A 26,532-nucleotide genomic window follows, 5' to 3' on the forward strand; every position below is an offset into this window, starting at 1 on the left:
CTTTAAAGAGTCCTCTCCTGCTGATGTTCAGGTGTATATCAGTATGTAGTGTCTCTACTTTAAAGAGTCCTCTCCTGCTGATGGTCAGGTGTATATCAGTATGTAGTGTCTCTACTTTAAAGAGTCTTCTCCTGCTGATGTTCAGGTGTATATCAGTATGTAGTGTCTCTGCTTTAAAGAGTCCTCTCCTGCTGATGTTCAGGTGTATATCAGTATGTAGTGTCTCTATTTTAAAGAGTCCTCTCCTGCTGATGTTCAGGTGTATATCAGTATGTAGTGTCTCTACTTTAAAGAGTCCTCTCCTGCTGATGTTCAGGTGTATATCAATATGTAGTGTCTCTACTTTAAAGAGTCCTCTCCTGCTGATGTTCAGGTATATATCAGTGTGTAGTGTCTCTACTTTAAAGAGTCCTCTCCTGCTGATGTTCAGGTATATATCAGTATGTAGTGTCTCTTATTTAAAGAGTCTTCTCCTGCTGATGTTCAGGTGTATATCAGTATGTAGTGTCTCTGCTTTAAAGAGTCCTCTCCTGCTGATGTTCAGGTGTATATCAGTATGTAGTGTCTCTATTTTAAAGAGTCCTCTCCTGCTGATGTTCAGGTGTATATCAGTATGTAGTGTCTCTACTTTAAAGAGTCCTCTCCTGCTGATGTTCAGGTGTATATCAATATGTAGTGTCTCTACTTTAAAGAGTCCTCTCCTGCTGATGGTCAGGTGTATATCAGTATGTAGTGTCTCTACTTTAAAGAGTCCTCTCCTGCTGATGTTCAGGTGTATATCAGTATGTAGTGTCTCTGCTTTAAAGAGTCCTCTCCTGCTGATGTTCAGGTGTATATCAGTATGTAGTGTCTCTATTTTAAAGAGTCCTCTCCTGCTGATGTTCAGGTATATATCAGTATGTAGTGTCTCTACTTTAAAGAGTCCTCTCCTGCTGATGTTCAGGTGTATATCAGTATGTAGTGTCTCTACTTTAAAGAGTCCTCTCCTGCTGATGTTCAGGTGTATATCAGTATGTAGTGTCTCTACTTTAAAGAGTCCTCTCCTGCTGATGTTCAGGTGTATATCAGTATTTAGTGTCTCTACTTTAAAGAGTCCTCTCCTGCTGATGTTCAGGTGTATATCAGTATGTAGTGTCTCTACTTTAAAGAGTCCTCTCCTGCTGATGTTCAGGTGTATATCAGTATGTAGTGTCTCTACTTTAAAGAGTCCTCTCCTGCTGATGTTCAGGTGTATATCAGTATGTAGTGTCTCTACTTTAAAGAGTCCTCTCCTGCTGATGTTCAGGTGTATATCAGTATGTAGTGTCTCTACTGAGACATTTCTCCATGCTTTAATGTTCAAAAAGCTCTTTTTTTTTTTCATACTGTCTGTGCTGCAGCACCTCTTTTCACCCTCTGTCTGAAACCAGAGCCCAGTCGGCTCTGATTGGTTAGCTGGCCGGCTCTGTTGTGATTGGTCAACCAGCTTAGAGATGTCCCGCCCCTTAGGTAGCCAATTGAAGCAGGAGGGTTCCATAGCGATGTCAATATGTTCTGGAACAGTAGAATATAGCAGTGATTTAAACGTGTTCTCTTTATAACACACTTACCTGTGGCAAGGAAAACATAAGGCAGTCAAAAATACAAGATATATGTTTGTATAAAGAAAGACAGACATTTAATATGGATAGCTTACCAAATGTATGAGTTGTGATTTCTTCTGGATTATATTTCATTGAGCATGACTACAGTTTATTTCTCAAGTAAATTTCAAAAGAAACCATCAGTCACAGTTTACAGTAACATGATACAGACGTGTTGCATATGGGATTTATTTAGCTAATTAGACAAATGTGCATCCATTGTCCCTGTCATTGCATATCCTTATTACCTACATCAGTTACTTTATGAACATAACACGAGTCCAACACTTGATCTTATAAAACTACAATATTTACATTAGATAATCCTGAGGAATCTTTAATATCAGTGTGTTCTGCTTTGACCTTCATCAGGGTCATCAAACAGCACGTGACAAAGAGCAGTACAATAAACAGACAACCTATTATACACAGACACACACTGCAGGTCATGTGATCTCAGACCAATCACATCTCCTGAACTGGAAGAGGGGCGGGGCTTAATAATGCACATGGGTGAAGCCATATTTAGAGAACTGCATGTAAGGGGCGGTGCTTCATCTCATAAAGAGGAGGTGTTAATGTTAAATATGCTTTTATTAAAGGGTTGATTGCATGTGTGTATTAAACTAATGCTCAGATTTTATTCCTGCTTTTTTAAACTGTAGTATGTGCTCATGTGCCTGAATGTGCTTCATGAAAGTTACATTGGTTGGTGATTGGCTAATGGTTACACAAGACAAAACATCGTTATGACATCATAAAGTGGTCAAAATCTGATCAGCTCATATTCAGACAGGTTTTTATATAAATGGATCAGGACACTAGTGCAGGTGAAGAGATGTCGGCGAAAAGACAGTTTCAGTCCGGCGCAAGCAAGAGGGAAAAAAACAAAACATGAAGAAACTAGAGCATCTCTCGAAGGTGGATTATTGTATGAGTCAAATGTACAACTTGCGAATGTTGTATAAGTCAAATGTCAAACTTTTGCCAATTGCCATTGTCAGCTGCAATTCACGACATGAAGAAGGCAGTCTCTGCATAGCATATAGGCTAATGGAGATGCAGTTATTTCCAGCGTTCTTTATTTACCATTCATTCAAGTATTCTATGCCTCTTATCTGCTAATGTACAGGAGGAAGAGTGATACACTGTCTGTCTAGTTGGCTTACATGACAGTTAAAGTTTACAGCCTAAAAAACATGGAGCATTTATTCCCCTTTTATTCATTTTTATGTCAATTTGCACATTTCATGGTGATGCTCAGCCTCTCCCCTTAACTCCTAACAGTCATCCTCATGTCAACCACAACACAGAGAAATACTGATAGAAATGTGTGTGTAGTTGTTGATACATTGCTGACAGAGGGAACTACTTTTGAATACAGATTTAAGAAATATCAGTTTTTGAGCATGTAATAAGCATGTTTTTTCTTGACTATATTAAAACAATATTATAACAATATAGTATTTATATTATTAAATTGAGGGGGGGGGGGGCTCATCTCAAAATATCGCTTGGGGCCTCAAGTTGGCCAGGGACGGCCCTGCCTTTAATTCACCAACACTGTCTTCTGCTCCACGTCCTGGATGGTCTCCGGCAGGCTTTCCTTCAGGGTCTCGGGCAGCAGCAGCGTCACCAGGCCGGAGGCCATGGAGCAGATGATGATCTGAGGAAGAGGAGTCCAGAAGTCCTCCAGCATCAGAATCAGAGGAGCCACAGAGATCCCCAGATAACTTATGAAGCTGGTGTAGCCCAGGCCGTTTTGCCTGGAGAGAACGAAGGGGAATGAGGAGAGATGTTAAAGCATGTTTTTAAATATTCCTTCTCTCCAGGCTGTTCTGCCTGGAGAGAAGGAAGGTCAAGGTGAATCATTAGAAATGGTAACGCAATGGCAATGTATTGTTTTTTTGTGTGTAATTTTTCAGTATTTATAATTATTTATCAGTGAGTCTTTGTACCTGAGTCTTTGTACCTGAGTCTTTGTACCTGAGTCTTTGTACCTGAGTATTTGTACCTGAGTCTTTGTACCTGAGTCTTTGTACCTGAGTCTTTGTACCTGAGTCTTTGTACCTGAGTCTTGTGTAAGTCCTATCACGTACCTGACGACTGTGGGGTAAAGCTCCGTTGTGTAGAGGGAGACGGTCGTGAAAGCAGCTCCTGAGAGACCTTTTCCAAGAATGGCGACAACAATACGCAGATGCCACAGATCTAGAAAGAAAGTAGATGCAAGTGTCAATTGACCGTTCACCAAACAGCCTATAAATGGTCCCATGTGTGTTTAGTAAAGTTTAGTTTATTGGTTTATAGTGTCGTGGACAGTCCCCGTTGATCAGCCGACACAAAAAACTGTAAATGGGGCAGCTTCAGCCAACATTGCTAATTTACAGCTGATAATAGAGTCTCCTTAAAATCCCAATACATCAACAGCATTAGTTATAAAGAAAGGATGAAAGACAAGTAGATAGACGCGAAAGGATCAAAGAGAACAATAAAATGCAAACAACACACGTTACTACATACATGTCACATATAGCATATCACAATCACACAACAGAAACGACGGGTCCATGATCACAACATGTAACACACACGCCATATCCAACACAGACTACTAGTGTGTGTAGTTCTCAGTGAACCATGTTTTTAAGTGAGCTGTAAAGGTGGTATATGTACTGTATGAATGTCTTTGATTTGAGTGGGTAGAGAGTTCCAGTTTTGTATTGCTGTGACCGAGAATGATGTGTTCCTGTCACCTTGAGGTAGGAAGATGTTGATGGCGATGCAGAGTCCCGTCAGCAGCAGCGTTCCCGCCTGACACTTCCTCCGCCCCACGATGTTCAGACAGCAGTAGATCATCAGCTTGGCGGGCACTTCGATGGCAGCGTAGATGAAGTGTGTGAGGTAAATGTTCAAACCCAAGCCACTGATGTTCAGGCTGATGCCGTAATACGTGGAGGCAACGCCATACCTGCAGGATACAATAAACAACACATTGTTGATCATTCATGTTAAATTAAAATGTATTTGAAGGTGTTTTATCGAGATGATACCCACCAAACAATGCCAGTCAGTAGAGTTAACTTTCTCATCTTCGGTGTCTTGATCAGGTCGAGGTACGTGTAGTTTTTGTCCTTATTTTCCTCGTTTTCTATGCTGGACAGTGTCTGTTCAGAGAAAGAAGTAAGGTTAAATACATTTAGACATCCCATGTAAACATTGACAGATTTATTATTGGCTGTACTTATTTCCTTCCCTTAGAAACTTAATAATAATAATAAGGGGTTTCATTTATAAAGCACTTAATATTTGACTTCAAATCCCGAAGTGCTACAAGCAGTGAGCATGCAAAGTATACAAACAGTACACAACACGGTAGAATGAATAAAAAGCAATAAAAAACAAACAATACAAATAAAATAAAATAAAAGGGTGGTAATAAATAAGAGGTCTAGGGAAAGGCTCTATTGAATAGATGGGTTTTGAGGCCTTTTTAAAAAGCTTCCACGGTCTGTGGTGCTCTTATGTGATCAGGGAGAGCATTCCACAGACTGGGAGCAGCCGAGCAGAAGGCCCGGTCTCCCATAGTACGGAGCTTGGTCCTGGGGGGTCTGAGGAGGTTGGAGTTGCTGGAGCAGGTGGTCCGCAAGGAGGTATGGGGGGTGAGGAGTTCCTTGAGGTAGGGAGGGGCAGTTCCATAGATACACTGGTGGGTGAGGACTTAAGGTTTTAATATGACTTTTTCCCCGTTTGATTCTGAACTTTCAACACCAATCATCCCTCTCTTTAACAACAACCCTTAAATGGGCAAGCTCATGTACATATTAAGTATTTAAAGTAACATTCTTATATTGTAATGTCATGGTTTATGCAAGTGGTACTTTGTTAACTTGGTTGTGCATAGTCTGATAGAAACATTTTATCAAGTAAAAATATAATATCTTTAAACAAAGGCATTCGACATCCAACTCAAACTCACCTCCAGTTTTATTTTGTCCGACAGATCTCCTCTCTTGTTGAATTTGGCACATTTGTCGAGGTAAAACTTGGCCTTCTCCACTTTCCCATGAGCCAACAGCCAGCGGGCAGACTCAGGAATCCACCTGCAATCATACATTTGTAAATACATATATCAATGATATTAACAATTATTAACAATAAGATGAAACATGGAGGAAGACATACTTTAAATAAGATTGCAGGACCTCTAATTTGGTCATTTTGAAACCCAGTGGTGGAAAATAACTAATTATATTTACTAGGCTACTGTAAAAAAAGTGTTTATCAGAACTATGTCAAGCTTCTTCCTGCTTCTTACAGTGCAGTCGCTTTTCTGCTTGCTCTTGCCTCTGCTTACTTTTTTATGCTGATTTTCCTATTTTTCTTTTCTGATAGCAACAGCTAAAGCCTGGTACTGCATGCTATTTAGCTAGTTAGCAGCAAAATGCCTCCGTTCTCTACAGATGACTTCCACAAACTTCTACAGAAGATGGCAGTGTTGGAAATGAAAATGCAACGGTTGGAAGTTAACGTGGAAGTGAATGGACTATGTTGTGGGAATGACACCACTTTACCATTCTTGCAAAATAATGGAAAAGGGCATGCTAACTTACAGCTAGTTAGCAGCTACAAGGATTCCAAGGAACAGGAGGGCTGTGTACCGGGTAATACATCTACAAGTGGTAGTCCTCCCTCGAACTCTCTGGGTGCAAAACCTAAGAGTAAATCATTTCCATGGGATTTGGGAGAACGAATAACAGGCAGAGCCCAGCGCTCTGAAATCTGTGATGCGACCGGCTGGCCTGCATTGTTATCACCCAGGAAGAGCGCCTCTTCAACCCCTCTTCATACTAGGAAACAGTCGTGGACAGCTGCTAAAGGGAGAACTACAAACAATCCTCCTAAACCACCAACTTTGCCAATCCAGAACAGATACGCTCTGCTGACCCAGAACCGGAGATCTCTTTCTGATGAGCTGGATAACCTGTCCTCTTCACACAGCAGGGTAAGGACCAATAGCTACTCCTAAAGTAAAAGGCTAGAGGGAAAGCTAACGACTGGACCTGAAACTCTGATTGTGGGTGACTCTGCTGTAAGAGATGTAAACAGTCTGTGTAGTAAGAACAACACCAGAGTACTCTGTTTTCCCAAGGATATGGTCTCTGACTTGGCTGAGAAGATCCTGCATATTGAAACAACAGTCAGAAGTGCTGAAAAAATACTTTAAATGTCTGTTGTAAACTGTCAGCTCTCTAAATGCGGAGTTGTTCATCAGTGGCCCTCTACCGCCAGTCAGAAGAGGAGTGCAGAGATTCAGCAGATTGTTTGCACTGAACACGTGGCTTTCAACTGCCTGTACTGACCATTCTATCCATTTTATTGACCATTTTAACTTTTTCTGGGACCGCAGACATCTTTTTAAGGCAGATGGAGTTTGCCTGAACAAGTCAGGAGTAAAATTGTTTATCCCTAACATATTCAACTGCCTGCATCATCAATCTGTTCCCTCTGCCAAGGACAAGCGGCAAGAGGAATCAAAACAGGTGAAAGACACAACACATTGCGCAGAAAACCTTGAAGAAGTATCACTGCACCCGCCTGAGGAATGTTTTGATTATGGGAGACCTATGACACAAATGGAGGAGTATCCACCGCCATTCACCCCCCCTGTCAACACCTTTGAGGATACTCTTCCTTCACACCCCAGCTCTCTCTACTCTCCGCTCACCCTTTCACCCTCGCCCACCCCCCTGGAGTTTGATGAGCAGATGAAGGAGATACAGAGAGTTGGCACCAAGTCCTTCCTGGAGTTCAATGACCGCATGAAGGCGATACGCAGGGCTGGCAGCATCTCCTTTACCCCCGCCCCTCCTCAACGACGCCCACCACAATCACCGAAGCATAGACACGCACCATCACCCCCATCACCATGCCTACCACAATCATCCGGACCAAAACTTCCTTCCCCCCCTTCAAGACAGCATCTGCTGTCTCGGAAGCCTGATAAGAATGTGTGTGTAAAAAACGCAAGCACTAACTGATAAGTGCTGGGTCCAGGCTCAAGGGCGTATGGCACTCTCAACTCTTTCCAGGACAAGCCGGGGCCCTGCCTGCCAGTAGCTTTGCCAATATCTGTGTTGATCGGTAATAGATTAAGAGCAGTGAATCAGCTTAGACACAGGAAGCGCTCAAAGGTTTGTGTGAGTTTATCAAATTTAGCAGTGATTCCATGTCAGCCACAGCTTGCCACAAAAAATCTGACTGATAGTGTATTTAACAAACTTAAACTAGCTTTATTAAATGTCAGGTCTTTGGCAGGTAAGACATTTTTAATCAATTATTTTATCACTGAGCACAATCTCGATTTTATGCTTATAACGGAAACTTGGATTGAACAAAATAACAGTGCAGCTGTTCTTATCGAATCAACCCCTCCCAACATTAGTTTTATGAGTCAGGAAAGAATGCATAAGAAAGGGGTTGGAGTTGCTATTTTGTTCAATGATTCCCTTCAATGCAGGAAGACATCTTATGGGAGCTTTGCTTCTTTTGAATATGTGGCCCTTCAGCTGAAATGCTCCTCTGGAGCTCTGTTCCTAAATATCTATAGACCACCCAAATACTGTGCAAGCTTTTTTGATGACTTTACTGAACTGCTGTCTATAGTGTGTATTGACTTTGACCGTCTAGTCATTGTTGGTGATTTTAACATCCATGTTGACAACCCCCAGGACAGAGGAGCTAAATAACTGTTTTGTGTTCTTGATAACTATGGACTGACTCAGCATGTGACGGAGCCCACACACAATAAGGGGCACACCCTGGACTTAATTATCTTAAAGGGTCTAAATATCTCTAAGGTTGTGGTGACTGATGTTGCACTCTCTGATCATTCCTGTGTTTTTTTTGAGAGCTCTATTTCTGTTCACAAAAATGTTCAAAAAGAGGTAACCACAAAGCGATATTTAACTGAAAATACTAGGGAAATGTTTACTCAGAATTTTTCTTCCACACTTGCCCCTGCTCACATCTCAGTAAATGAGCTAGTAGATCATTTTAATTAAAAAATTAAAAATGTTGTAGATGCCATTGCTAGAAAATATCTCCATGGAGAAAGGCCATGACCGTGAGAACAGACAAAAGAGAGTGTCGAAAAGCTGAACGCAGGTGGCGAAAAACAAATCTCCAGGTTCACTTTGAAATCTATAAAGAGAGACTTGGCTTTTATAATTTGGAATTGAAAATTGCCCGACAGTCTTTCTTCTCTGATATCATTGCCAAAAACAAAAACAACGCACGTGCCTTGTTTTCTACCGTCGACAGACTAACAAACCCCCCAGTGTCAGGAGCCTATGGATTTCTATCCACCAGGGCCTGCAATGACTTTGCCTTCTTCACTGACAACATTCAGAAAATCAGACAAGCAGTCAGTGCCTCTGCATCAGGTACAGCAAATGTTTTGTCCCTGTGTCCACTTAAAATCTATTCAAACACCATGACACAATTCCATCAGATTAATGATAAAAACCTAGAGGACATTATTCAACTTCTGAAATCCTCCTCCTGCTGCCTTGATATTATTCCAACAAGGTTTTTTAAAAATGTTTTTCCTTGCATGGCCTCAGATCTACTTCATATAGTAAACAAATCTCTTCACTCAGGTATTTTTCCACAGGCCCTGAAAACTGCAGTCATTAAACCGCTCTTAAAAAAGCATAATCTAGATGCTTCAGTAATGAACAATTACAGGCCCATATTAAACCTGCCATTTCTAGATAAAATCATTGAAAAAGTAGTTTTTCAACAGTTGAGTAATTTCTTGCATTTAAATAATTGTTTGGATGTGTTCCAGTCAGGATTTCGACCAAACCACAGCACTGAGACTGCTCTTGTAAAGGTCTTCAATGACATCCACTTAAACACAGACAGTGGCAGAACTTCAGTGTTAGTATTATTAGATCTCAGTGCTGCGTTTGACACTGTTGACCACAACATATTACTAGACCGACTGGAAAACCAGGTGGGACTTTCATCAACAGTTCTAAATTGGTTTGAATCCTACTTAAAGGACAGAAACAACTTTGTTTCTATAGGTAAATACAAATCTGAGTTGACAAATATGACATGTGGGGTACCTCAAGGCTCCATCTTGGGGCCTCTTCTCTTTAACATCTACATGCTACCACTGGCTCAGATAATGAAAAACAACAAAATAAGTTACCATAGCTATGCGGATGACACACACATTTACATAACCATTTCACCAGGAGACTATTCTCCAATTCAAACACTGAGTAAGTGCATTGAACAAATCAATGACTGGATGTGTCAGAACGTTCTCCAATTAAACAAAGATAAAACTGAGGTGATTGTTTTTGGAGCCAAGGCAGAACGTATAAAAGTTAGCGCTGAGCTTCAGTCTGCAATGTTCAAAACAACAGATAAAGCCAGAAATCTAGGTGTAGTCATGGACTCTGAGTTTCAACAGTCACATTAAAACAGTTACTAAATCAGCCTACTATCACCTAAAGAACATATCTAGGATTAAAAGACTAATGTCACAGCAGGATTTGGAAAAACTTGTCCATGCTTTTATCTTCAGTAGACTCGACTACTGTAATGGTGTCTTTACAGAGAATGAATAATTTTACTTTTATTACTTTAGGTACATTTAGCTGCTAAAACCTATTTTACTTAACTGAGATTTCTAATGTAGGATAATTGTAATCAAGTATTTTGATGTTAGTACTTTTACTTCAGTAAAGGAATTGAAAGGTGTTGTCTGTCTTTAACAGTTGTATTCATATTTAAATGATACCCTAATTTATATTAGCTGCTTTACAGACAATGTTTATTTTTCCATTGTTCATTTTGTGGAAAACTATGGTGTGTTTCTGTTCGGAAAATAGTGAATGTACTCTTCCAATATCAGAGTACACATGATAACAAAGGTATCCCAACTGTAGCTGTTCATGACAGGATGTATGATTACCTAGAAGAGCATCAGGACTGTTTTAGGCATATGATAGCTATGTGATTAACATGATGATTCAGCCTCTATGGAGATAGACATATGACAAGCATGATCATTTCTGACGTGGAGCTAATCTGAAGTAAACATTGAATACTGCTTTCTATTCCTCCATCTTGTGACTGTGTAACTCCCTCTCTTGTATATCAGCATGTGAAGGACACTGTTCAGGAACTAGTTGGACCAAATGCTCTGTATGTGATGACCACTTCCATTCTTGAGAGGTATTTTTAATTTCTTTTTTTTATTATGTAACATTTCTTATATTATTTATTATGTCATAACTTAGTACTTTTTTTTAATGCATGTCACATATTTAACATATGTAACATTAAGCTGTCTGTGGCTCTTTTTCCTGCTGTAACTATGGAAATGTCCCCTCCGTGGGACTAATAAAGGTACTCTGATTCTGATTCTGATAATAAATACATGGATCCTGAGATTGACGCTCACGCTGGTGACCAGTGATTATTAACAATTTGAGAAAAAGTCAGAATTTTGAGAAAAAGTCAGCATTTTGAGAAAAAAAACCTGATCTGAACTCCAACGCACAACCCACTGCGCCACACGCCTCACAAATACATGGATCCTGAGATTGAAGCTCAAGCCGGTGACAAGTGAGATTTTTATAACAGTTTCTCTCACCACCAGGTCAGGATAGCGAGTCCCAGCGGAGCGGTGACGGTCATGGTGAGGTTTCTCCAGTCATTCACCAGGTAGGCGAACGCAGCCAATAGCATGTTCCCTACAGACCAGAAGAGACAGCCGATCACACCGATAAACGACCGGTGGTCCGTGTCCACCCACTCAATACCTGGAAAACAACAAAAATTAAGTCAGGTACAGCAGAAGTAGGAAGTAAACACTATAGGGAACAGCAGAAGAAGACAGACAGACAGGAAGTAAACACTATAGGGAACAGCAGAAGAAGACAGACAGACAGACAGACAGGAAGTCAACACTAAAGGGAAAGGAAGTCAACACTAAAGGGAACAGCATAAGAAGAAAGACAGGAAGTAAACACTATAGGGAACAGAAGAAGAACACAGACAGACAGGAAGTAAACACTAAAGGGAACGGAATTAAACACCAAAGGGAACAGCAGAAGAAGAAAGACAGGAAGTAAACACTAATTGCGCGTTTCCACTACACGGCCTCGCTCGGCCCCGCTCGGTATGGCTGGGCCGCGATTGGCCTCGTTAGGACCAGCTCACTTTATGGCGCGTTTCCATTACAGTTTAGGAACTGGGGTAGTATCTATAGTAACGCAGTGTAGGCGGAGCGACGCTGCTTAAAACTGCCGTGACGTCATCTTCAATGCGACACAACAATGGAGGATGTGAAGATGTGAAAGCGATCGTTTGCTTGTTTTTTGCTGTGTGGTTTATTATCACAAGAAATAGACAAGAGTTGTTTCGAAAGAGGCGACGTATAGCAAGACGAGGTATAGAAGAAGCTGACGCGAGAGTTCGGGCAGTCCTCCTACGCCGCAGAGACTACAGGACGACTCGAATCACTACTAACTACAATGCTACTTGGTAAGCTAACGTTCGCTAACTAGCAATGTGTTTAGGCTCACGCTCCCTATACGACCAAAGTATTTCAAGTATTTAATTAATTGTAGCTACCACTTTACGTATTAAAATATGTATGCTTTTGTTTGTGTATTTCAGAAGTTACCGACCGAGCTACCGAGTGGTGGAATGTGATTGTTCCATCTTTCACACACTCAGTGGGTGGAGAACTTCAGGATGCCTGAGGAAAACCTACGTCTACCAGGGGTAGCAGTGGCACACGGTGCAGAGGAGGGCAGGGACATACGAGAGGGTCTGATGCACTACCTGAATACCTAGAATGTATAATGTAATACCTAAATATTCATTGTATTGTATTGAACATAAATACATCTTTTCTTTTTCACATACATGTGTTTGTCAAATTATTTAAACCAAAAAAATGTTATCAGAATTGACTATTTAGTAAATATTTGAATTTCAAGCACCAGTACTGCCCCCATAATAATAATAATCTAATAAATTAAGCAAATATCAAAGCAAACTATAAACATAAATACAAAAGTGTAAAACACAACAGAACTATATTCATAAATGCAAGTGTAAAAAATTGTTAACATGGATGGAGGCTAAAGTATCCACAGCATAAAATAATATGATTATGATGGTTTGTCTGAAAGACACAGCCTCAAGGTTCAAGGTTTTTTATTTTGTCATACGAACATAGCTAGTGTAGTTATGACAATGAACATCTTAGGTCACAGGCTCCTCCAACAGTGCAACACAATAACCCAGATCAACAGAAATATAGTGCAAGTAAATATTAAGCGCTGTGCACCGCTCTCTTTGTATAGGTGTTTTCTTTTGTTCTCTTCTCTTTGAAATATATAAGCAATGTGTTTGAGTCTAGCACAACGAGGGTATTACAATTGAGTAATTTTTACTACATGTATTTATCATGTATTCTTAATACCATTATGTAATGTTATGTTTTAGAGGAGGACCTCAAGCTAGCAAACTCAATTTCAAACAGTATGCAGAGTTGTCCTGCTAAAGAGTTAAAATGTATTATTTAACCAAGTATTTATTCTCTTATTTGCTTTAATTGCAACAGATGATAAAGGTTTCACTGTGATAAGTATTCTCTTAAATCCATAAACCCCTGTACAGTGCTTTGTGGACGATGGTGTTTATGATATTTCTGACTGCAGAGGGACGCCTAGATGATGCCATCTTTCTGTGTGATCGCTGGTGGGTGCAATTATTTATCAACAAGCAATAAGATAAGACATGGCATTGATTCTGCTGGGCCAGTTGCCGTTCCTGCAGGGCCAGATCCTCCTCCTCGGTTTGTGCTGTTGATGCAGAGGACGTTGTTCGGAACTGTTCCTCCTCGCTAGTCCCAATGTAATCATCTAGAACAGAAACATGACTTGTAAATTCCACAAACTACTGCAGCACAATACTATAAATAGCAACAACAACTATAGAAAAGACAAACTGAACGTAAACAATGGCTTAGTTAGCTAGCTAGCTAGCTTTCGGGACTCCATAAAAGCATGGGTTGTCGAACATAAATGTAAGGATAAAATAGACTTATTTGTTAGAAGTGAGCTTTAGAACAGATAGGGACACAAAGCTTTCAAGCAAATAACAGCGTTAGCAAAAACGTTCCATGCAGACTCCAGTAACGCCGTTGGAGAGTCCAGTGTCTGTGTAGAGACCTCCTGAAAGACTTTGATATTGCGAGTTGTCCCGTCGAGCACCCGCTGGACCTTATCATCTGCAATATAATGGACGTCGTCACTTCCTCGACCGACCATGGTGTGCTTTTATTTGCCATTGTTGTAGCTCCTCTGTTAACAAAAATGCTGTTTGTAAAAATGGATTATCTCGCGCGCAGATTGTGACGATTCTCTCCGACCAATCAGCAGCCGAGAGCGTTGACGTCACAAACTCAGCCCGGTTGTCTTTGGCCCTGGCCCCACGATTTTATGAGGCCAGAAAAACTGTGAATTAGGACCCGCCGGCCGGTACTAGGCCAAGTGGAAACGCAACCACAAACAGGCCGCTGACGTCACAGCCCTCTTAAACCGGGCTGCGGGCTGTAGTGGAAACGCGCCATTAAGGGAACAGCAGAAGAAGAAAGACAGGATGTAAACACTAAAGGGAACACAGTATGGGCTCTTGCAGTGTTTAAAGACTGGTTAATGTTAAAGAAACTGTGAACAGACTTGGACAGTTCCAAACTTGATCAGTGCTGCCGTCATTTTAAATTACATATTTCTTAGTATTTTGAGACACTTAGTTATAGCAATTTTGCAATGTGTTGATGTGTGACATGTAATACTTGTCGCCTCAGTTCAATATGATGTTAAGAACTTACTGAGAACTATCAAGTTTACGCCGATTCCGGTCAGTCCGAACCCGGTGAAGAACCTGAGGACGGCGAACACAACGTAGGAGTTTGCAAATGCGCTGGAGAAGCCGAACACGGCTGCCATGATGTACGAGGCGAGAAGAGTGTTCCTCCTCCCATACCTGGAGATAGATATAAAGTAGATTAAAGATGGTAAGACAAACATCAGCGGAGATTTGTGACCAGAGATGGCAAAAGTACACATCCTTTACTTAAGTAGAATTACAGATACTCGTGTTTAAAAATACTCTGGTAAAAGTAGAAGTACTGACTAAACTTCTTTACTCAAGTAAAAGTAAAGAGGGCTTTGAAATGTACTTAACTAAAAAAGTACCCATAACTACCAGCTGTTTTAAAGAGTACCTGACCTCCCTTTATATTAATAGAACAATAATGTCATTGTTAGCTAATGAATGTTTCCATGCTGAACAACGGCAACATGACAACGTTTTCATTGGTCCCTCTTCTTTAGAGAAGACCAGGAAATGATGGATACACGGATCGTGTTCAAATCAATAGGCACGCAATGACTCTAAATAATAATGATCACGCCACCAAACACACATTCAAACTAAAGGAACCAGCGCCTGTTTGGAAAATGTAAGAAGTAGAAAGTACAGGTATTTGTGTTCAAAATGTAAGAAGTCAAAGTAAAAAGTAGTCAGAAAAATAAGTAGTGGAGTAAAGTACTGATACCAGAAACATGTACTTAAGTACAGTAACAAAGTATTTGTACTCCACTACTTCCCACCTCTGTTTCCAATCAAAGTGAAGACCAGTGGTAGAAGCTAAGTAACATTTACTCAAATATGTTTCACAATTTATATTCACCTGTCAGAGAGGAATCCAGACGCTATGGAGCCGATCATCACTCCAAAGAAGAAGATGGAGCTTGTGGTTTGTGCCAGGCTTTTCCTATCACAGATGAGGTCCCACTGTGAGGCAGATCACAGAGAAAACAGCATCAGATCAGTTTATCTGTTTCATAATGCAGGGCCCTCAAACACAACCATTTTCTCATAACTTTGTCTCCTTGTGAGAATTCAGTTTGTTTCTGAGAATTAAGACGTTTATGTTAAAGGTCCCATGTCATGCTTTTCCGGTTATTACCCGTCCCCTTGTGTGTTATGTAGCGTTGTATGCATGTAAACGGTCTGCAAAGTCACAAACCCTCAAAGTACACCCTGTAGCGAGTAAAACTCTAACACAGAAAATACCTGTCTATGCTGCCCCAGAACGCCTCGTTGGAGATTTCTCTTTTTCCATTTGTTTTCTTCCTGAGTATAGTGACGTAACGATACCCAGGTCCAAATGGACGCATCCACGGAACTCCTCACACACACACACTCACTCAGCCTTATCTTTTCTCAGCCGCAGCTCCGCAGATCTCAGCACACTAGGCTGTGAGTGTGTGTGTGTGTGTGCTCAGGCTGAGCTCCGTGGTGTCTCGCTGTCTCGCAGACCCCACGCAGCAACCAGGAAACGACACCAGTAATCCAGCTCACACTGTCCGCTCCTCGAGCCTCAAAGGGCGGAGCAGCGAGCCCCGCAACGTCCCGCCAACACGGCACCCAGACCCCACGCAGCAATGTGATTTTGGAACATTGAACAATGTAAATCTATTCTAGTAGACCTCAACAATGGAATTATGATCAGTAGAAATGGCCATGTCATGGGACATTTAAAATCCTGACTTACTCAGAATTATTATTATTATTATAGAATTTTTTTTCAGTACTATTTTTATCAGATGTCTGACTTTTTTCTCAGAATTCCGACTTTTTCTCAAAATTCATTTTTTTTTCTCAAAATTCCAACTTTTTCTGAGAATTCCGACTTTCTTACAGACCTCCGACTTTTTTTCAGAATTCCGACTTTTTTCTAAAAATGTTGACTTTTTCCTCAGAATAAATTAAATAATCTTTTGGGCAGATCTTAGTGATTATGAATGTTTTAGCCCCACCTACATTATTTTTGGGTGAAGTCAAAACGTCTGCTCGCTGAAATGTCTTTTATATGATATCTTTCACACAATGTTTGATTACTGATAAAAGCATTGTGTCCTTACCTCTGTTGCCAGGGTGGAGGTGAAGGTGGAGTTGTCGTAAACCCATCTGCTCTGACATGGTACCGTTGTCGCCTCAAAGAGTTTGGATCCATTCACCAAGAGCTGAAACTGTGGCTCTGAAAACATCTCACAGGATCTGAAGCCGCCATCTTCTCCTAAAGGAAGGCTGACGGTCAGTCTCTGCTGCTCGGTTACATTCCTAAAGAGTCTTCCATCATCCAGAGTGCTGATATCACAACGGTGAGGAGGTAACGCCGCAATAAAGTTATTCAACAGGTAGTGACAGGGCAGCACGATTCTTGGGGCACACAGCAGGACGATGATGACGATTTGGAAAGGTCCAAAACCGCCAATTTCCTCCAGGATGTTCTCAAACTTCATCTTCACCGCGTGTCTAAAAGAACACCTTTAGAGTTGATTTAAGGATACATACATATTTAATTTTTTTCGGTTTTTCACAAATACAGTATGTCCAACATTCATGACAAAAAATTGTAAAGATAAGATAAGATAAGAAGTACTTTATTGATCCCAATTTGGGAAATGTTTGTGTTGCAGCAGCATAAAAAGACATGGCATAGTAGCCAATACAAATTAAAAGACAAGAAATAAACAAGAAAGTAGAAAATAGGGATAGTGGTGGTCTAGTGTCGTGGACAGTCCCCGTTGATCAGCCGTCACAAAAAACTGCAAATGGGGCAGCTTCAGCCAACATTGCTAATTTACGGCTGATAATAGAGTCTCCTTAAAATCCCAATACATCAACAGCATTAGTTATAAAGAAAGGATGAAAGACAAGTAGATAGAGGCTAAAGGATCAATGAGAACAATAAAATGCAAACAACACACGTTACTACATACATGTCACATATAGCATATCACAATCACACAACAGATACAAGGGGTCCATGATCACAACATGTAACACACACGCCATATCCAACACAGACTACTAGTGTGTGTAGTTCTCAGTGAACCATGTTTTTAAGTGAGCTGTAAAGGTGGTATATGTACTGTATGAATTACTTTGATTTGAGTGGGTAGAGAGTTCCAGTTTTGTATTGCTGTGACCGAGAATGATGTGTTCCTGTCACCTTGAGGTAGCAAGATGTTGATGGCGATGGAGAGTCCCGTCAGCAGCAGCGTTCCCGCCTGACACTTCCTCCGCCCCACGATGTTCAGACAGCAGTAGACCATCAGCTTGGCGGGCACTTCGATGGCAGCGTAGATGAAGTGTGTGAGGTAAATGTTCAAACCCAAGCCGCTGATGTTCAGGCTGATGCCGTAATACGTGGAGGCAACGCCATACCACACAATGCCAGTCAGTAGAGTTAACTTTCTCATCTTCGGGGTCTTGATCAGGTCGAGGTATGTGTAGTTTTTGTCCTTATTTTCCTCGTTTTCTATGCTGGACAGTGTCTGTTCAGAGAAAGAAGTAAGGTTAAATACATTTAGACATCCCATGTACACATTGACAGATTTATTATTGGCTGTACTTATTTCCTTCCCTTAGAAACTTAAGGTTTTAATATGACTTTTTCCCGTTTGATTCTGAACTTTCAACACCAATCATCCCTCTCTTTAACAACAACCCTTAAATGGGCAAGCTCATGTACATATTAAGTATTTAAAGTAACATTCTTATATTGTAATGTCATGGTTTAAGCAAGTGATACTTTGTTAACTTGGTTGTGGATAGTCTGATAGAAACATTTTAAACAAAGGCATTCGACATCAAACTCAAACTCACCTCCAGTTTTATTTTGTCCGACAGATCTCCTCTCTTGTTGAATTCGGCACATTTGTCGAGGTAAAACTTGGCCTTCTCCACTTTCCCATGAGCCAACAGCCAGCGGGCAGACTCAGGAATCCACCTGCAATCATACATTTGTAAATACATATATCAATGATATTAACAATTATTAACAATAAGATGAAACATGGAGGAAGACATACTTTAAATAAGATTGCAGGACCTCTAATTTGGTCATTTTGAAACCCACCCATCCATCCATCTCCTCCCGCTTATCCGTGGTCGGGTCACGGAGGTAGCAGTTCCAGCAGAGAGCCCCAAACTTTCCTTTCCTTGGCCACATCAACCAGCTCTGACTTGGGGATCCCAAGGCACTCCCAGGCCAGCGAAGAGATATAATCCCTCCACCTGGTCCTAGGTCTACCCCTTGGTCTCTTCCCAGCTGGACGTGCCTGGAACACCTCCCTAGGGAGGCGCCCAGGTGGCATCCTTACTAGGTGCCCGAACCACCTCAACTGGCTCCTTTCGACGCGAAGGAGGACCGGTTCAACTCCGAGTCCCTCCCGGATGACTGAACTTCTCACCTTATCCCTAAGGAAGACGCCAGCCACCCTGCGGAGAAAACCCATCTCGGCCGCTTGTATCCGCGATCTCATTCTTTCGGTCATTACCCATCCTTCATGACCATAGGTGAGGGTAGGAACGAAAATGGCCCGGTAGACAGAGAGCTTTGCCTTCTGGCTCAGCTCTCTTTTCGTCACAACGGTGCGGTAAAGCGACTGCAGTACCGCTCCCGCTGCTCCGATTCTCCGGCCCATCTCACGCTCCATTGTTCCCTCACTCGAGAACAAGACCCAGAGATACTTGAACTCCTTCACTTGGGGTAAGGACTCATTCCCTACTTGGAGTGGACAGTCCATCGGTTTCCTGCTGAGAACCATGGCCTCAGATTTGGGGGTGCTGATCCTCATCCCAGCCGCTTCACACTCGGTTGCGAACCGATCCAGTGAGTGCTGAAGATCGCAGACCGATGAAGCCATTAGAACCACATCATCTGCAAAAAGCAGTGGTGCAATCCTTAGTCCACTAAACTGCAGACCCCCTCCCCCACGACTACGCCTCAAAATCCTATCCATGTATATTACAAACAGGATTGGTGACAAAGCGCAGCCCTGGCGGAGGCCAACCCTCACCGGAAATGGGTCCGACTTACTGCCGAGGACCCGGACACAGCTCTCGCTTTGGGAGTACAGAGATTGGATGGCCCTGAGTAGAGACCCCCTCACCCCATACTCCTGCAGCACCTCCCACAGTAACTCCCTGGGAACCCGGTCATACGCGTTCTTCAAGTCTACAAAACACATGTAGACCGGATAAGCATACTCCCAGGCCCCCTCCAGGATCCTTGCGAGAGTAAAAAGCTGATCCGTTGTTCCACGACCAGGACGGAATCCGCATTGTTCCTCCTCAATCTGAGGTTCGATAATCGGCCTGACCCTCCTTTCGAGTACCTTAGAGTAAACTTTCCCGGGGAGGCTGAGTAGTGTGATGCCTCTGTAATTGGCACACACCCTCTGATCCCCCTTTTTGAAAAGGGGAACCACCACCCCGGTCTGCCACTCCTTCGGTACTGTTTCCGACTTCCACGCAACGTTGATGAGACGTGTCAACCATTACAGTCCCTCAACACCCAGAGCCTTCAGCATTTCTGGGCGGATCTCATCCACCCCCGGGGCTTTGCCACTGTGGAGTTGTTTGACGACCTCAGTGACCTCCCCCCGGGAGATTGGTGTTGATCCCCCGTCATACTCCAGCTCTGCCTCTACCATAGAGGGCGGAGTTGTCGGGTTCAGGAGTTCCTCAAAGTGTTCCTTCCAATGCCCTAACACTCCATCAGTTGAGGTTAATAACGTCCCATCCTTACTGTACACAGCTTGGATGGTTCCCTGCTTCCCCCTCCTGAGGTGTCGGACAGTTTTCCAGCAACAACTTTGGTGCCGCTTGAAAGTCCTTTTCCGTGTCTTCTCCGAACTTCTCCCACACCAGCTGCTTTGCCTCGGCCACGGCTGAGGCTGCTGTTCTTCGGGCCTGTCGGTACCTTGCAACTGCCTCGGGAGTCCCCCGGGATAACAAATCCCTGAAGGCCTCCTTCTTCAGTCGGATGGCTTCCCTGACCACCGGTGTCTACAAGGAGGTTCGAGGGTTACCGCCCCTTGAGGCACCTAAGACCTTGAGACCCCAGCTCCCCGCCGCGGCTTCGGCAATAGAGGCTTTGAACACATAGAGGTTCAATGTCCCCAACCTCCACAGGAATGCCCGAAAAGCTCCGCCGGAGGTGTGAGTTGAAGGCCTCCTGAACTTGGGCCTCCTCCAGACGTTCCCAGTTCACCCGAACTACACGTTTGGGCTTACCAGGTCTGTCCAGAGGCTTCCCCCGCCACTCGACCCAACTCACCACCAGATGGTGATCAGTTGACAACTCTGCCCCTCTCTTTACCCGAGTGTCCAAAACATACAGCCTCAGGTCCGATGATACGATAACAACATCGATCATGGACCTTCTGCCTAGGGTGCTCTGGTACCACGTACACTTATGAGCATCCTTATGTTCGAACATGGTGTTTGTTATGGCCAATAACCATGACTAGCACAGAAGTCCAGTAACAAACCACCACTCCGGTTCAGATCAGGGGAGCCGTTCCTCCCAATCACGCCCCTCCAAGTGTCTCCATCATTGCCCACATGTGCGTTGAAGTCTCCCAGCAAGATTAAAGAGTCCCCTTCAGGAGCCCCATACAGGACGCTTTCCAGGGTCTCCAAGAAGGCCGTATACTCTGAATTGCTGTTTGGTGCATAAGCACACACAACAGTCAGAGTTTTCCCCCCCATAACCCGCAGGCGTAGAGAGGCGACCCTCTCGTCCACTGGGGTAAACTCCAACAAAGAAGCACCCAACCGGGGGCTTGTGAGTATCCCCACACCCGCCCGGCGCCTCACACCTTTGGCAACTCCGGAGAAGAATAGAGTCCAACCCCTATCCAGAAGTAAGGTTCCAGAGCCGACGCTGTGCGTAGAGGTGGCCCAACCAGATCCAACTGGTAACGCTCCACCTCCCGCACAAGCTCCGGCTCCTTCCCCCCCAGAGAGGTGACATTCCACGTCCCCAAAGCCAGCTTCTGTCGCCCGGGTCTGGTCCGTCAAGACCCTCTGCTTTCACTGCCACCCTTCTGGCAGCGCACCAGACCCCATCGCTGTTTCCCGTAGGTGGTGGGCCCGCGGGACGGAGAAGCGGAGGTGTTGCCCACGTTGCCTTTTCGGGCTGTGCCCGGCCGGGCTCCGTGGCAAGCCCGGCCACCAGACGCTCACCGACGAGTCCTCCTTTTGGGCCTGGCTCCAGAAGGGGACCCCGGGCTTCCTCCGGGCCGGGTATCCTCACTTTGTGTGTCGTCTTTCATGAGGTCTTTTGAACCAATCTTAGTCTGGCCCCTTGCCTGAGACCAATTTGCCATGGGAGACCCTACCAGGAACACAAGGTTCCAGACCACACCGCCCCCAGGTTCATTAGGGCACACAAACCTCTCTACCAAGGTAAGGTGCTGGTTCTTCAGAGAGAAACCGAGTGGTGGAAAATAACTAATTATATTTACTAGGCTACTGTACTGAAGTCTAATTGTTTCTAGTAATTTACCAAAAATGTGTTTATCAGAACTATGTTTGCCTAAAAGAGTATAATGGTACTTCATGCAACAATATTGACAAACTAATAATGTTATATATGTAATATTATAAAATGGACAAGTCAAATCAAGCAATCTGATTGGTTCTTAGCCGTGATATAATGAGCGTATATCACGGGTAGAATTGTAGTTACTTTTCACAACAAGTCAGTATCCCTCCGCGTCTGAGAAAAACTGTATACAGTTGGGCTAAAAAGCAAACTGCATGCAAACTGGGACAAGAAAACAGCGGAGAAGTAACGCAACGGTCCAGACATAGACATCAAATGGCAAAACATATTCAGTTGCCAGTGACTTTGGCATTAGGGCAGGGATATCTAGATACTTTCCAAGGTTTGACATAATGAATTGTGCTACTTTTAAAGCAAGCAACGATGTTTTCAAATCTTTAATCAAAAAGGTCTGCAAAAACGCTATCGACCAATCAGATTGCCTGATTTGAATTGTCCGTTTTATAAATATATTTACATTTCGTCCGTTACGAAACAAACTTACAAAGCTTAAGATGGAAACATTTAAGGTTAACTTCGACCTCCGGGGTGGTCTTACTATGGAGGAGTGGATTGAGCAGTGCCTATCTCCAGAAAAAAAAGCACCTAAACGACGACATGCAGAGCTACGTGAAGAGCAGGTAAACCAACTGGAAAAGTACCACCATTCAAAAGCTTTCTGATGCGGGTCTTGAATGTTTTGAAACAAAGCAGAGAAATTATGACTGTTAGTGACCACAGATGCGAAAGCTCTCTCCAGACCTACTGGAAGCCGAATCTCGGGGACCGGAGAAAGTGGAGCAATATTCTCGCCACGCCAAGCAACAGCCTAGAACAACCTCAACCTATACAAGTAACCACGTAAGCCATGCTACTGATGCTGGACAGTTTTTCAGTGGCTGCACAATAAACGGCAACATACACATTAATGTAAATAAATAGCCAAATAATGGATCAACGCTCTCTGTCAAATATGTTCGCTAGCTGTTAGTGTTGTTGCATAGCAACCACCTCGCACTATGTTTCGTGCAGAAGGCAACGGAGGGACTATTTTATTTTGAACATCATTATTTACTAATAAAAACTATTTAAATTAGAGTGTGTATTTTTCTTTCATATTGCCACACTTACACTTGAAATGTATTTCAGTAAAAAGTACCCATAACTAGCAGCTGTTTTAAAGAGTACCTGACCTCCCTTTATATTAATAGAACAATAATGTCATTGTTAGCTAATGAATGTTTCCATGCTGAACAACGGCAACATGACAACGTTTTCATTGGTCCCTCTTCTTTAGAGAAGACCAGGAAATGATGGATACACGGATCGTGTTCAAATCAATAGGCACGCAATGACTCTAAATAATAATGATCACGCCACCAAACACACATTCAAACTAAAGGAACCAGCCTGTTTGGAAAATGTAAGAAGTAGAAAGTACAGGTATTTGTGTTCAAAATGTAAGAAGTCAAAGTAAAAAGTTGTCCGAAAAATAAGTAGTGGAGTAAAGTACTGATACCAGAAAAATGTACTTAAGTACAGTGACGAAGTATTTGTACTCCACTCATTCCCACCTCTGTTTGTGGCACAGTTTCCCATCAAAGTGAAGACCAGTGGTAGAAGCTAAGTAACATTTACTCAAATATGTTTCACACTTTATATTCACCTGTCAGAGAGGAATCCAAACGCTATGGAGCCGATCATCACTCCAAAGAAGAAGATGGAGCTTGTGGTTTGTGCCAGGCTTTTCCTATCACAGACGAGGTCCCACTGTGAGGCAGATCACAGAGAAAACAGCATCAGATCAGTTTATCTGTTTCATCATGCAGGGCCCTCAAACACAACCATTTTCTCATAACTTCGTCTCCTTGTGAGAATTCAGTTTGTTTCTGAGAATTAAGACGTTTATCTTAAAGGTCCCATGACATGCTCTTCCGGTTATTACCCGTCCCCTTGTGTGTTATGTAGCGTTGTATGCATGTAAACGGTCTGCAAAGTCACAAACCCTCAAAGTACACCCTGTAGCGAGTAAAACTCTAACACAGAAAAGACCTGTCTATGCTGCCCCAGAACACCTCGTTGGAGATTTATCTTTTTCCATTTGTTTTCTTCCTGAGTATAGTGACGTAACGATACCCAGTTCCAAATGGACCTGGGCTCCGCGGATCTCCGCACACAGCCTGGCTGTGAGTGTATGTGTGTGCTCAGGCTGAGCTCCGCGGTGTCTCACTATCTCGCAGACCCCACGCAGCAACCAGGAAACGACACCGGTAATCCAGCTCACACTGTCCGCTCCTCGAGTGTCAAAGGGCGGAGCAGCAAGCCCCGCAACGTCCCGCCAACACGGCACCCAGACCACACGCAGCATTCTCATCTGTTTGTCGTTATTGGTGTCATTTTCTGGTTGCTAACAAACGCCATTGTAACACATAAACACTGATCTTTAGCTGTAATGGCGGTTGAACAATGTAAATCTATTCTAGTAGACCTCAACAATGGAATTATGATCAGTAGAAATGGCCATGACATGGGACCTTTAAAATCCTGATTTACTCAGAATTATGATTTTTTTGTTTTCAGTACTATTTTTATCAGATGTCTCACATTTCTCTCAGAATTTTCGACAATTTCTCAGAATTCTGACTTTTTGATCAGAAAAATAAGTTCCGACTTTTTTCTAAAACTCCTTACTGGTCCCGCGTTTTGCTCTCGTCTATAAATTACAACTTTTTTGTCAGAATTACGAATGTTTTTACATTTCTCAAAATTTCAATTTTTTTCTCAAAATTCCAACTTTTTAGGAGAATTCCGACTTTTTTACAGACCTCCAACTTTTTTTCAGAATTCTGACTTTTTTCAAAAAATGTTGACTTTTTCCTCAGAATAAATAAAATAATCTTTTGGGCATATCTTGAATGTTTTTAGCCCCACCTACATTATTTTTGGGTGAAGTCAAAACGTCTGCTCGCTGAAATGTGTTTTATATGATATCTTTCACACAATGTTTGATCACTGATAAAAGCATTGTGTCCTTACCTCTGTTGCCAGGGTGGAGGTGAAGGTGGAGTTGTCGTAAACCCATCCACTCTGACACGGTACCGTTGTCGCCTCAAAGAGTTTGGATCCGTTCACCAGGAGCTGAAACTGTGGCTCTGCAAACATCTCACAGGATCTGAAGCCGCCATCTTCTCCTAAAGGAAGGCTGACGGTCAGTCTCTGCTGCTGGGTCAAATTTCTAAAGAGTCCTCCATTTTCCAGAGTGCTGATATCACAGCGGTGAGGAGGTAACGCCGCAATAAAGTTATTCAACATGTAGTGACAGGGCAGCACGATTCTTGGGGCACATAGCAGGACGATGATGACGATTTGGAAAGGTCCAAAACCGTCAATTTCCTCCAGGATGTTCTCGAACTTCATCTTCACCGCGTGTCTAAAAGAACACCTTTAGAGTTGATTTAAGGATACAGTTTTTCACAAATACAGTATGTCCAACATTCATGACAACAAGTTGCAAAGACAAACAACAGAAAGATACGACAAAAAGATAAATAAATAAATTGTCATAAAAATGAAATATACAAATATATATAAATACAAGTAAAAAAAACAAATCAATATAATAAGGAATAGACCAAAATAAATACATACAACAAAATGATGACAATAGACAGTATACAAATAAACACTCAGATATAATAAAACATCACACACATAACCCAAACAAAACATTTTAGTTGATGCTATTCTTATTGCCAGCCTTCTAAACCCCAAGTGTTAAGTATGCATTTTTAAAGTAACCCTCCTCATCAACTCATCAAAACAATGGGACAAATTGGTGTATATCTGTGTGTAGTGTCTCTACTTTAAAGAGTCCTCTCCTGCTGATGTTCAGGTGTATATCAGTATGTAGTGTCTCTACTTTAAAGAGTCCTCTCCTGCTGATGTTCAGGTGTATATCAGTATTTAGTGTCTCTACTTTAAAGAGTCCTCTCCTGCTGATGTTCAGGTGTATATCAGTATGTAGTGTCTCTACTTTAAAGAGTCCTCTCCTGCTGATGTTCAGGTCTATATAGTGTCTCTACTTTAAAGAGTCCTCTCCTGCTGATGTTCAGGTGTATATCAGTATGTAGTGTCTCTACTTTAAAGAGTCCTATCCTGCTGATGTTCAGGTGTATATCAGTATGTAGTGTCTCTACTTTAAAGAGTCCTTTCCTGCTGATGTTCAGGTGTATATCAGTATGTAGTGTCTCTACTTTAAAGAGTCCTTTCCTGCTGATGTTCAGGTGTATATCAGTATGTAATGTCTCTACTTTAAAGAGTCCTCTCCTGCTGATGTTCAGGTGTATATCAGTATGTAGTGTCTCTTATTTAAAGAGTCCTCTCCTGCTGATGTTCAGGTGT

At 42.4% G+C, this 26,532-nt stretch overlaps 2 protein-coding genes across 2 annotated transcripts; both read right to left on the bottom strand.

Annotated features, from left to right (window-relative positions):
* Window positions 1–1,925: 1,925 nt before the first annotated feature.
* LOC117487101 (solute carrier family 22 member 7-like) lies at window positions 1,926–17,201 on the bottom strand. Its single transcript, XM_034135744.1, has 9 exons — window positions 16,652–17,201; window positions 15,415–15,518; window positions 14,551–14,705; window positions 11,296–11,464; window positions 5,599–5,722; window positions 4,677–4,786; window positions 4,376–4,590; window positions 3,722–3,830; window positions 1,926–3,388 (listed from the first exon to the last, which is right to left on the bottom strand). The coding sequence occupies exons 1-9, from the start codon at window positions 17,030–17,032 to the stop codon at window positions 3,172–3,174; spliced, it is 1,584 nt and encodes a 527-aa protein (XP_033991635.1). The 5' UTR covers window positions 17,033–17,201; the 3' UTR covers window positions 1,926–3,171.
* LOC117487106 (solute carrier family 22 member 7-like) lies at window positions 17,035–25,548 on the bottom strand. Its single transcript, XM_034135752.1, has 8 exons — window positions 25,168–25,548; window positions 23,798–23,901; window positions 21,404–21,593; window positions 20,707–20,979; window positions 20,329–20,588; window positions 18,402–18,525; window positions 17,746–18,070; window positions 17,035–17,045 (listed from the first exon to the last, which is right to left on the bottom strand). The coding sequence occupies exons 1-8, from the start codon at window positions 25,546–25,548 to the stop codon at window positions 17,035–17,037; spliced, it is 1,668 nt and encodes a 555-aa protein (XP_033991643.1).
* Window positions 25,549–26,532: the final 984 nt, after the last annotated feature.

The sequence above is a fragment of the Trematomus bernacchii genome, unplaced genomic scaffold, assembly GCF_902827165.1.
Source record: "Trematomus bernacchii unplaced genomic scaffold, fTreBer1.1, whole genome shotgun sequence".
Classification (NCBI taxonomy): domain Eukaryota; kingdom Metazoa; phylum Chordata; class Actinopteri; order Perciformes; family Nototheniidae; genus Trematomus; species Trematomus bernacchii.

Coding starts and splice junctions, on each gene's coding strand:
- LOC117487101 (XM_034135744.1), bottom strand. CDS start 17,032: ATGAAGTTTGAGAACATCCTGGAGGAAATTGGCGGTTTTGGACCTTTC. Junction 15,519..16,651: donor CCTCCACCCTGGCAACAGAG/GTAAGGACACAA, acceptor TCTGCCTCACAG/TGGGACCTCATCTGTGATAG. Junction 3,389..3,721: donor CTTTACCCCACAGTCGTCAG/GTACGTGATAGG, acceptor CGTTCTCTCCAG/GCAAAACGGCCTGGGCTACA.
- LOC117487106 (XM_034135752.1), bottom strand. CDS start 25,548: ATGAAGTTCGAGAACATCCTGGAGGAAATTGACGGTTTTGGACCTTTC. Junction 21,594..23,797: donor TTTGGATTCCTCTCTGACAG/GTGAATATAAAG, acceptor TTGACGGACCAG/ACCCGGGCGACAGAAGCTGG. Junction 20,980..21,403: donor CTTCTCCGGAGTTGCCAAAG/GTGTGAGGCGCC, acceptor ACGTGGTACCAG/AGCACCCTAGGCAGAAGGTC.